The 12,209-nt window shown below is 40.0% G+C and overlaps 1 protein-coding gene and 1 pseudogene across 2 annotated transcripts; one reads left to right on the plus strand and one right to left on the minus strand.

Annotated features, from left to right (window-relative positions):
• Window positions 1-1,730: 1,730 nt before the first annotated feature.
• Window positions 1,731-3,766, minus strand: LOC149098305 (uncharacterized). The gene has a single exon (XM_089278353.1). It carries the CDS (start codon window positions 3,490-3,492, stop codon window positions 2,416-2,418), a length of 1,077 nt encoding a protein of 358 aa, XP_089134479.1. The 5' UTR covers window positions 3,493-3,766; the 3' UTR covers window positions 1,731-2,415.
• Window positions 3,767-8,426: 4,660 nt separating this feature from the next.
• On the plus strand, window positions 8,427-11,553 carry LOC149098306 (prenylcysteine oxidase 1-like; annotated as a pseudogene). Its single transcript, XR_016203618.1, has 3 exons — window positions 8,427-8,843; window positions 9,503-9,898; window positions 10,532-11,553. The product of XR_016203618.1 is annotated as a prenylcysteine oxidase 1-like (transcript).
• The last annotated feature ends 656 nt before the right edge of the window (window positions 11,554-12,209 follow it).

Genomic DNA, 12,209 nt, shown 5'->3' on the forward strand with positions numbered 1-12,209 from the left:
TTGCGTGCTGTCCCTACCCGGGGGGGGCACTGCCATATATGGGCTATATAGGTATGTGCCGCTGTGAAGGGTATGGTTTTCAAGCAGTTTAGTCTAGGATAGGGTATATAAATCTGAGCGTTTGGGTCTAGAATAGGGTATCATTTTTCACAAAACTGACTATTTGGTTGAAGATTTTATCTAGGCTAAGGAAACCAGTAATTGCCACTCAAAAATATAAAAAAAAAATCAAATCAGCAAGTTTAAATTTACGCAAATCAGCCTCAACAGTATCGATAGATGGGGGATTTGGGGGAGTTTACTCTAGTATAGGGTAGCAAAATTCAGCTGAACTAGCTCTGGTATAGGCTAAGCTTCCAGGGTCCCAGCAACACATGCCACCCAGAAATTCCCAAAGTACCTCCCCCGGGTGTCCCTGCAACATGCGTCTCATAAGTACACACGAAGGGGCTAGTCTTCGCTTTAACACGTCCCTACAACTTGTCCGCTAGTGTTTGCCGATCTTAACCAATGCTTGTTCCAGAGTTTTCTTCAAGGGTTCAAAATCTAATAACGTTTTGATGACCACTGGTGCCCGCTTTTTTTGTTAACTGGCGACGTTTTGCTTGACAGAGAGGAAGGCTTTGAACTGTAGCAGGCTTAATAGATCTTGTTTGAGCCGCTAATAGATTAAGCTTTTCCTCTATAACGAATAAATAAATAGATACAGTTTGATTTCTAGTTAATGCAACGCTTGATTATTTAAAGAGATCGAGCTACCAGCGAGATTTCCCAGCAATCAGCCAAGCTCATGTACGTTGGTTGTGTGTTGGCTCTTCAAACAGCACTTAACTTGGTCTTGTGGATAAACCGCTGTTCAACAGTCTGGTAAATTGCCAAATCCGTTTTATGTGCTGGATAGTTTTTCCATTAGATCAAGGTATCGGGAAAGTAATAATCATTTTTTTTTTTTTTTTTTTTTTTTGTATGTTTGGCCTTCTTTTCATTGTATATCGGTAACTTAATTTTACTTTATGAATAAACAAATTATCCAGGATTGTCCTACACTTTATGTTTTCGCACTTGCCGTGTTTTCTTCAGTTTTGTGCCCAGGCAGGCCCTAGGGTATGTATTACGCATGCGTAGGAAGATAACTGAAGTGTAGAGATATACGTTATTGATTACTAACTTAAGCAGAGACAATTTGCTATTTTTTGTTTTACACAAAAAATTCTTGTATTTTAAACCTTACAAAAAAATATTTGAATTTTGTAAGACTTGGTGGGGAGGAGGGGGGTGGGGATAGGGGGTGTACTCGCTTGACTCGTAACTCACGGCTATGCGGCCCGCACAAAATTCCAAAGAATTAAGCGTCTGTCCACAGAGTGGTGTGCGTGTAATTTACAAAAATAAGATTTCACATAATGAATATGGCTAATATAAGGTGTTACGATCCACCAAGAATTTTTCTGTCACGTCATGGTCGAGGCAAGTCACGTGATACATCACAGTGTTGGAGGAAGACACGTGCGTGGCCTTCAATGTTCACGTGCGCTGAGCCGATAACAATCATCGACAGTTTTGGTTTAGCAGCCAGTAAGTTCGTTTCACACACACACACACACACACACACACACACACACAATGGACATCGTTGAAATACGGCTAGTGCTGAAAAATTCTTGAAGAATTCTAATTGCCATTAAGTAGTGCTGAATCTGTGTCGAGGTTTGACACTCTCGGGAACGTTTCCTCGGAAATCGTTCTGACTGAGTTTGTTTTGTTTGTGTTTTCATTTTGGTTTTGTGTTGTTTTACTGTGGTTTTTCTAGGGGTGGGGCGGGCGGGAAGGTGGTGAGTGGGATACCAATTCGCGGCGGTGAACATGCTTGAATCGTAAAATATAAAAGCCTTTAATAAGAAGCCAACCAACGCTTCCAGTTTTGGTTGAGTTTTTCGCTTTGTTTGGTACGTCTAGTTGGTTTTTACTTTAATTGAAAAGTCGTGTTTGAAGCTTTCTACTCTAAGTACATGGAATGCTGAAACCTGCTATCCATCCAGGACTGGTTTAAAGAGAAGCCTGGTTTAATGTCTTCCGGTGGAGACTTCTCTACTGCTGAGTTTATTTCGTACACTAATTAATTAATGTTGCTTGTATTTAAGCAGTCGAGTGTCTGGTTTTCATTGTCATTTTCGAATGGAGTGCTATTTAGTCTTAGTGTTTTATTAAAATTTTGCGAGCATATTCCAATAACAAGGTAAATAAAAAGGATTAATCAAGTCTTTGTGTTCTCTAGTATTAATGTGTCAACGGCTTATTAAAATAAGGTTGTTTCTCTATTGGAGTAACTTCTGATTCGACTTAGAGCGTGGCTTGGTTCAGCTGACCTATCTGTCACAAATTTCCCCAGGCGAGTCTGAGTACAAGTGTTTGTTTTCAGACTTCTACTTCCCGCTGGAGCCCAAGGCCTTTGAATATGTCAATCCGCGAGGTGTCCAGCGAGATTGGAGACCTCGAAACGACACTTTTCGGACACGTGGTTGGTAAAACCGCTGTCATCTTTGTCATCCTAACAGACAAAGGTGAAACACAACTGTCGACTTGTGGAATTGTCGCTTCACCTGGACGCTGTTGCTTCTGTCGCCGAGGTCGGCGGTTGTGTAAGAGCGAACGCGCTGCTCTTCTAAAGTCCGGCATCCTGAATGAATACAAAATTGGATTCACCAGCGAGTTGCCAAAGTTGAAAAAACTCAGCCCGTTCAGAAACCAACTGTTCATGCTTTTACCGTGAGCAAAGTACAGCACACCAAGTACAACCATTGGCAGATAAGCAACAAGAGAAAGTGCCGACGCAATAGACAAGGTGATGGTTAGTTTGCGCTCTCTGTCCAACCTACGATGGATGCGTCTTCGCATCCTTAAGAAGATGGCGGTGTACGAGACACAGATCACAAGTAACAAAAGGCAAAGGTAAGGCAGCCAGGTGTACAGGGTACCCAGCGCTGACAGAACTACAAAGCGTGCGATGATGTATAAAACTGAGCTGATAATAGGCAGTGTCCAAACGACGAGGATAAACAGCTGAAAACGGGCTCTAGAAGTAGCACGGTGTCGCCATAGACACAAGGTGGCGTACAGCCTTTCCAGAGATATGGCGGTCAAATTTGAAATCGAGGCCAGGTTTGTGAAAATGTCAATCGCAAGGAACGCATTGAATCCGTGGTAAGATGTCCTCGAGTGCCAGAGGTTTCCCAAACCTAACTGGTAAATCCACATCGGTAAACTGAATGAACCAATGAACAGGTCAGCAATTGCCAGGCTCATGATAAGATACGAGCTTGGTTTTCTAAGGCGGGCATCTCTTGCGAAGATGATGACCGTCAAAAGGTTTCCCGTCACTATGACAACAGTTTCAGCTGCAAACACAGTACACCAGACAGTGACTTCAAGCTTGGATGAAGTGTTCGAAGCGTTTTGATCAGAAACACGCGACTGTGGAGAAGAGTTCTGCATTCACTATTTTTCCTACCTGGAAGGGGAAACAAAAATAGTTAAGTGGCTTGCGTTTGTAGCAGATATAACGCGCGCTTTGATTGGCTTATTCTAGGGCATTATTCTCCCCTAAAGCCCACGAACCGATTACTGGCCTGCAAAAACAAAGCAAAAAGCCATATAACAAACAACTCGAACGTTCGGTCTTTGCGAGAAAATCTCAAACCTCGGCCTTGCTGTATTAACCTCGCTATCACTCGGTCAATACGGCAAGGTCTCTGATTGAGATTTTCCCGTAAAGACCTCACTCTTGGTTAATAAGTAGTGGATAATAAACTAGACTAGTTTCATTTTTTTTGATAGTCTACTGTACTTACAAAGTCATTCAAACGACCGCAACTCCAATTCATTTGCGGTCTTTTCGCCTTGTTTAGCGGGGGAGGGCCTTGCTTTTCCCCGCCCAGCCCACGCGAAATGAAAGAAAGCTGAGGGAGGATTCTAAGTAGGATAAAACCTAACTTCCTTTCGCTAAAAAAAGTTCTTCATCATTGTTGAAAACTCCACGACACGGGATTACATTATGATTTCCTCTCAGTATATCATGTGCAGGTGGTGTTTTGAAAGGGTAAGCAGTTTGCGTGGATGGACAGGACTGTCACCTTAAAAAACATTGCAATTATCTCATTGTATTCGTTGTCAAAACTTATTTGTTTCATCTTACTAAAAGCAGCCCATGAAGTCTTTTTACTGTGACATATTTTTGCCACATTGATTCACACTTGCCAATAGGCCCTTTCAAGTACAACGCACCTGTCGCAAAGATATAGATTACAAAAAAAGAAGGAAGATCTAGATAAAAATGAAGGAAAAAGGATATCTGTCGTTCCCTTTAGCTAATAACGTTGTCAGTGTTCCAATTTCATGCAAATGTGAAATTTGTCATGATGGCTTTTTCTTTGATAAACTGTCAAGCAATTTTCAATAGGACAAAAGCAAGCTAAAAAAAGCTAAAGCATAAATTGAAGCAATTATCTCTTTACATTTGCTATAAAGTTATCCAAACTATCTTTAGAACTGTTCACATGATTGCCAAGAAATGTTCATTCGCAATTTGAGTAAGGCTCGTGGCGAGAGCTTTCACATTGTGCCGTTAATTGCTTTTTATGATCTTTGCGTACAATTATTAAGGCTGGTGTAAAGCAAGGTTTGTTTCACATAGATAGACACCCCATGATTATGAAGATTTCCCAAGTGTTTTACAGTAAAATGTTCCAAATGCCTTTAAAATGCCTTAAAATGCCTAAATGAAATGCACGACTCGTCGAAAACTTGATTAAACATATGATTGTCTAAGGTAGCGGGAAGAGGGGAAAACTCAAATTTCTGAATCCAGTACTTTAAAGAGTAGTTTTTAATTAAGTAATGTTAGTAGTCTGAGAAGATTATCAGGATTAGAACTTGCGTTTTCTAAACCATAATTGCTGCGGAGCGATCGTAGCGAGCGAGCAGCAACATAATCAGGATTTAAGAAGAATATATAGAAGGGGGTACGAATTCTCGAATTCATCACTTTTTACCAGAATGCATTGCAGTTAACCAGACTGCACTGCGCCACTTTTACTGGAGTGCATTGCGCCACGAACAACACGAGGATGTCATACTCGTCGAGCCGTCGTCCTTTTTCGCATGGATTCCACTGAGAAAGTTTGCTCTGATTTACCTGTAAAGCGATGTGAAGGAGATCGTGCTTGACTTTCACAACTCTTGCTATGCAGTATGTGAAAGTTTGTAAATCTGGACGATTAATTGTGACATCTTAATCTTAGTATGTCATTTCTTAGCAGTCTCGCCTCCTTCGCCGAATTCTTAAATGAAGAGAAATCGTCGTTACTAAAACCTGTAGAATAATTAAAACAAAGGAAAACCGTGGAACACGCTGATTTCATAAATGCTGCAATCTATTCCTTTTCATCGAAACATGACTTTAAGCTAAAGCTTGAGCATTTTCACACATCGCGGTGGAAACATTCTCGACACAGTCTGTGTTCTTCTGTCGAGTTCTAGAGATATTTAATGCGTGCCAGTACAGAATTTATAAGTTAGATTTCTGCTCCTACAATTTCCACATCTTTCGATTTTCGCGATCTGGTAAAGGGGAGGCTGATGTGTATCGTTTTATGCCCAAACATACTTCAGATCACAATGTGCTTTTTTATCTCGATCCTTTGTCACACCTCGCCATCGATGCGTCATCATGCATGAAGTTGATGCATACAACGACAGATTTTAAGTGACACCACGATTTGACACTACTTTGAGAAATAACAGTTAATGTAAGTCTTGGAACGCGTAGATAAATGAATCACGGCGTTAAATATGTCACAATCAACAGAATGTGCCGCAGCATTACTATCTTTTAGATACCCTAGTTTATATAGAGAAACGATGGTAAATAATTGCTTCATAACAAAAAGCTCAAAATTGCAACGAAAGGTTCTTTCAAAAGCTGTTTACTGAATTTGTCTTCACGAGAAAAAGGAAATGTACTTTTTGATATCATATTAAGTTTTCTTAACCTTATCTTTCTTGTGTATAACAATTATTTGTAGTTTGGATAAAAACATAAGGATCCTACCCACCTTGAAAACGAGAGTGTTTGTGAGCTGTCAGTGTTACTGCAAGAGGCACAATAACCGTTTTTAAGACAAACTTTGCCGGAGTTAACACCAAAAAATATAAATATGACGGCAACTTCAGATACTTTCCAAAACGCGTGAATTGAGACAGGAATATGAGATGCTGGTAACCGCGATCAAGACCCCATTAATGGCTTCCTGTCTACATTGTGTATTCAACTTACTACACAATAATTGTCAATGCGGCTGACAGTGTGTTTAAATTAGAATCTTTTACCGGCTGTTTCCAGGTTTGGACCACTCAGGAACGTTCTCTGAAACACTTCCGGTCAATCACACGGACAGTGAGTCACGGTGCCGTTCCTTTTATCTGCGATCGAAACATGGCGTTTCGACAACTACTTTTCCCCATTATCGGATGCAAAAGAGCAAATAAACGGAGTAGGCAGTTGATATACAGTATTAACCCTTTACCTCCTAAGAGTGCAAATTGCCACACAAGGTCATAACTTTGTGAATATTTGATAGATTTCTATGAATTTTTGCCATGAAAATTGTCTTGTGAAGATCTGCTCATTGAAGTCATAAAATTTTGACCCCCTCCCATCCAAGACATGGTTGACCACCCCCAGAAGTTTTTAGTTTCTTTTTTGGGATGCAAATGGAATGCAAGACTTGTTTCATATCAAGCTATGTACTAAGAGCTGCTAAATAATTAGGCTATAGTTTAGGGGTATACCTCATATAGTAGAAGACTGACACATTTTTGAAGTCGTTCGTTTTCCCATTTTAAAGCAATTTCTCTCAAAATGTCTACCTCCTTCATAGCTGTTGATGTCAATTCTTAATTAAGCTGATTAGTAGCTTTCTGAAATGGCATATTATACACAGGCAGAGTGTCTTTATTTGCCGATTTGGGAATAACGGCCGTTCGCCTTAGGGGGTAAAGGGTTAAGAAAATTCTAAACGTGAAAATGCGAATAATACGACAAATAATGTTCGCTAATTACACAAAAGGGTTTGCTCGAATGGCGTCATCTCGGGTGTCAATGTTGTTAACTGGTCTCGTATTTTTGATGAAGAGCATTCAACAAATGACTGAGACATTCACTGAGATATCCCCAATGGATTTTCTTCGCGTCGACTCTCTCGACCAACACTCTTCCTTTCGTTTTTTACTCCCTGCGTTTCGCGTTGTTCCGTCCAACTCGGTTGTTTCGAATTCCTTGGCTTTTTTTGAACTCGAAACTATTTCCCTTAGGATACTTCGAACTATTTGTTTCTCTTGAGTGATTATAATTATAGAGCTTCAACACTTTTAGCTACTTATCAATAACACTTTCCGTCTTTGAGAGTAGCGCAGAATATTCGGTTTTTCTAGCCGAGGCTGAATATTAGGCTGGAAATATTCTTGTGAATATTCTTAGATTATAGCGTATGGCATGTCTGTTGTCGAACATATTTGGTGTCTGGTAATGGTGTTGAAGTGGTTTTGGGGCCTGCCGGCGGGCATTAGAGCCTGTTATCACGCTCATAACGTAAGAATTTTATACGGTGTGGTTAAAAAACATATAATTGTATTGTGTTTACAAATTTTTATCACACATTATTACATGGCTGTGTCTTACACTACCGAATTCACGAATTTGATTGGCTGAAATATTGATATTGAAAGCTGTCTAGATTTTCCCATCTATGGACCAGCATCTAGACCTGTAATGTTTTGCGGTTAAAAAGTTGCAAACTAAAATGCCAAAATATCGACTATTTTCTTCTAACAATATTTATTTATGGCAGTACCAAAAAGCCTGATGAGAAAAAAAAAGTGTAGAAGACGAGCAAACGTTCGCAGAATTAAGTTCGGCTCATCGCCGTTCGCAAGAAAAATGACTCAGCTGGCACAGATCGGTTACACTGGACGAATTAAATTGTTCTTGTTTGCCATATAATAAACATCTTATTAACCGAGCTTAGTCGGTCTGTATGGGAGAGTCTTGTCCTCGGTTGTGTGTACAGACCTCACTGCGTTCGGTCTCTACTCACGACCTCGGTCAAGATTCTTCTATACAGACCTCCTGCTCGGTAATTATAAGAGTTAGAAATTATACTCTTTTCAAAATCTAAGCCTCGGGCTTATTTTGAAAATATCCTTAAAATTTCGCAAATTTGTGCCTCGATATTCTCATAAGACACTTCTTGTGAAAAAAGAAAGAGTGTATTATCAATTGCCCGCCAGAGGCTGTTTCGGAAAATTTTCGTTTTCCTAAATCCGCGATCTTTTTGGTCAGCACCCAATTCGCGGCTCCCGGTCTGTATCATGTATGGGGACACAAATGCCCTTTGAGCTCGTCACGCACGATCAGACAGTGTGCGTAGTATTCTTCGGTCATTACTGCCCTTACTGAGAAAGCAATGTATCGAGCATTTGGTTTTGGCCTAGGCACGAGCATTTTCTTATTCCCAACTCTCTTCTTCGCCAGGCAAAGATCGGTTTTCGCAGCAGAGCGGAGGTTAAAACCCAACATAGCCGTCATTGGAGCGGGCATCGGAGGTTCGAGTTCATCGCACTTTCTTCGGGAGCTTTTGGATCAGAGGCAACGATTGATGTATTTGAGGCTTCAGACAGGATCGGTGGACGTTTAGATACGATAGAAATTGCTGGAAAACGTTTTGAATCTGGAGGATCCATAATTCACCCCGATAATAAATATATGGGAGATTTCGTCAAACTTCTTGGTAAGTTCGTTGTTAAGCATTTGGTGATCGTTTCATATTAAGCTTGTAGCATTTTTACTTAAATTAGTATCCCAATCGTTTGAGCTGCAAGAAGCAACTAGATCACTCAATGTCGAAAGAATTTACATGAGTTTTCTCGATTGCGTGACTGTTAAAAAGTGTTTTGTACTATGACATTCCATTTCTTATTTCCATCCCACCCCCACCCCACCCGCCCCACTCCGTCCTCTGGAACAGGCCCTGTCGAAAAATTTTCAATCAAGCAATCAATCTTTATTTTACCCCAATGGGATTCTACAAGAAGCTCTAATAAGTGTCTCTCTGGAGGAGGGGCTCTCAGTAAACCCCTCTGGGCTCTCAGGGAGAGCCCCTCTTTCAAAGGAACCGCTGAAATTTTGAAGCCATTGGATGTATACTGCAAAGGTTACTCATTACTCAGCGGATCTTCCCCACCCCCCAAAAAACCATTATATAGAGCTTCTGAGGAGGAGAGAGTTTTACCCTTGTGTACAGGTCTTTTGGAGAACACTTCTAGCGGGTATAAGTGAGGAATAACAATCGGTGGTTTTGAGCTTATTTTGTGCTAGGATTAAACTCAAACAATGCTGTGTGTAAAATCCATATTTTTATGTTTCCATTTCCTCCCTTTTATATAACAGGACTCAAGAAGCTCAAAAGCAGTGAACCAAGTGCCCTTCTTGGAATTTATAATGGCAAGGAATTTTCCTTTTATGGTAGCAGATGGAAACTTGTGAACTACATAAAGCTTATTTGGAGATATGGCTTATTTGACCTTTACACTATGGACAAATTTATCACAAACATGTTGAAGAACTTTTCAAATATTTATAAGCTGCAGCAAAACCAAGAAGCTTTTGAAAGTGTACCTTAAATGCTAAAAGCAATGGGTGGGGAAGATTTTTATGAATGCACCCAGAAGACAACAAGACAAACTTTGGAGGAGATTGGCCTCAAGTCTCGCTTGATTGATGAGTTAGTGACAGCTGTCATGAGGGTCAATTATGGTCAGGATGTGACTTTGAATGGGTTTGCAGGTATGGAGGTTGATGTCTTTAAAACTTGAGTGAACTGAATTGTAGATTTCTTTTTTAAAGAAAACCTTGCTAGATTTTTTTTTCAGATGTTTTTATTAATTGACACTATTTACAGACATATTTCACTATCGCACACTATTACAAAAAATTCATTGATTAAAATAAGGAAAATATAATAATAATAAAACCAAAACAAAATGTGCTCAGTGACCAAAGAAGCATATGCTATCGTGTTGGTCACTGACACGTTCAAAAATAAAAGACAAGACACATCAATTAATAGAAACAATGCAATGCAACTGCTAGACAAGTAATTACAGATATATCAAGATGTTGTTGTTGTTGTTGTTGTTTTGTTTTCCTCATAACATGAAATTCCAAGGCAATTTGTGTTAAGAAATGTTTAATACCTAATGGAAATCTGAGGTAAGCAGTTCTGGTATTGCATTCAGTTAATTTAGGGTACTCCTGGCCAAAGCAGGAATGTTGGAATGCCTCAGGGAGCTGACAGTTGGCATTTCACATTAGTTAATTGGCTGACTGTTGGATTACTTAATATGCAGCTGTTTTTATGTTACTCCTATTATTTATGTTATTCCTGATTTAATCTCATTGTTTTACTTTTGAAATCAGGGTCAGTTTCCCTGGCAGGTGCACAGGGTGGGCTTTGGTCAGTCGAAGGTGGAAACTGGAAAGTCTGCAAGGGTTTACTTTCCAAATCCAAAGCTACAGTGTACAAAAACACCAAAATCACAGAGGTAGTTAAAACAACTCAGAGCAGCACTGGACATCCAGTTTACTCCTTAAAAGGTGATGGGCAAATTCCAGACAAGCACTATGATGTTGTCATTGTAGCTGCCCCTTTTGAGATTCTTGATTACTTCTTTGATTGCAAAGATTGCAGAGAATGGCCGGTTCCAAAAGAACTGGGAAACTTCTGGCGCACGGTTGCTACTTTTGTGCATGGTCAAGTCAACATGACCCATTTTGGTTTTTCAACTGAGGATGACATACCAGAAATAATTGGCACTACAGAAACACCAGAAAACTACTTCAACTCCGTAGGTCTGCAAGACCCAGTGGAAAACAGGTCAAACACTGATCCTATGGACTTGCCTATTCGCAAAGTTTTCTCACGATCTGATCTAACTGCTTTACAGCTAAATGAGTTGTACAGCAATGTGGAACAAGTGAAAGTTGTCTCCTGGCTTGCATATCCCCACTATACCCCTCCTGAGAAGTTTTGGTGTTTTGTTTTGGATGATGGTGTGTTCTACGTCAATGCAATTGAACATTCTGCTAGTGCAATGGAGATGTCAGCAGTGAGTGCTAAGAATGCCGCCTTGTTGGCACATAAGTATTACACTGGTGGAAGTTCACCACAAGCACAAGATAATGCCACACCGTCAGATATCAAAAGTGAACTGTAATGCAAGTAGTTTTAAATTTTTAGACTCAATCAATACTGTGAGAACACTAGAAGCTGACTCAATAATTTGTCATTTTTAGGATGTGATTTTGTGATTTTGATATTCTAAGATGTTTCAGAAGGGTCTTTTAACCAAGTCACATGGTGATTCTTTGCTGAGAGCAGTCTGGAGTCTATAGTGTTAAGTACATTGAAGTCACTGATTAAAACAGAGGATTCAGAGGGACTAGGCTGGGATTCTGCAACTTTCTGGGGAGGGGGAATTCAGTCAGAGCACTGAATTCAGGATTCAGGCTTACCGGTTCAATCCTGACAGTGACTGGAGTGTTTCTGTTGAGCCCTTGGGTAAGAAACAAGTTTGCACTGTTCACCTCTTTTCCCAGAAGAGTATATGGTCACCAGTATAACCTGACCAAATACATGGGTGGTGGGGGGGGGGGGGAGGGGTTGGGAGGGGGTTACTATTGTATTTAGCATGGCAGTGACAACAACTTGAAGTACGAAACTGACAGAAAGATGTTTACACCTTTGATAAGTTGGAGAAATTTTTGCTTGAATTGTATTTTGAACAAATACATCTAACCAAAGTAAGTCCTAGAGGAGCCCAGCCTCATTCTTTGACAGCTTTGTGTTGAAATTAACAATTAAAATGCAACAAATTTTTTGTCGCCAGAAATGAACAATGTATATTTGTCACTAAAATTAATGGCTAGATATCTTTTGTTTTGATTTAAACTGTTGTTTTCTTGATCTTTGCCACAGGTTTGAGTTTTTTTGAGACAGTATCAATTTTGTGACCATTGCACTGCCTGTTACAAAGTCAATGAGCTTGGCATGTCTGTGACAGAAACCACAGGGATAGTTAAATAAGAGAACCTTTTT

The sequence above is a fragment of the Orbicella faveolata genome, unplaced genomic scaffold (assembly GCF_042242905.1).
Source record: "Orbicella faveolata isolate gen_17 unplaced genomic scaffold, um_ofav_v1 contig_46, whole genome shotgun sequence".
In the NCBI taxonomy this organism is placed as follows: Eukaryota; Metazoa; Cnidaria; class Anthozoa; order Scleractinia; family Merulinidae; genus Orbicella; species Orbicella faveolata.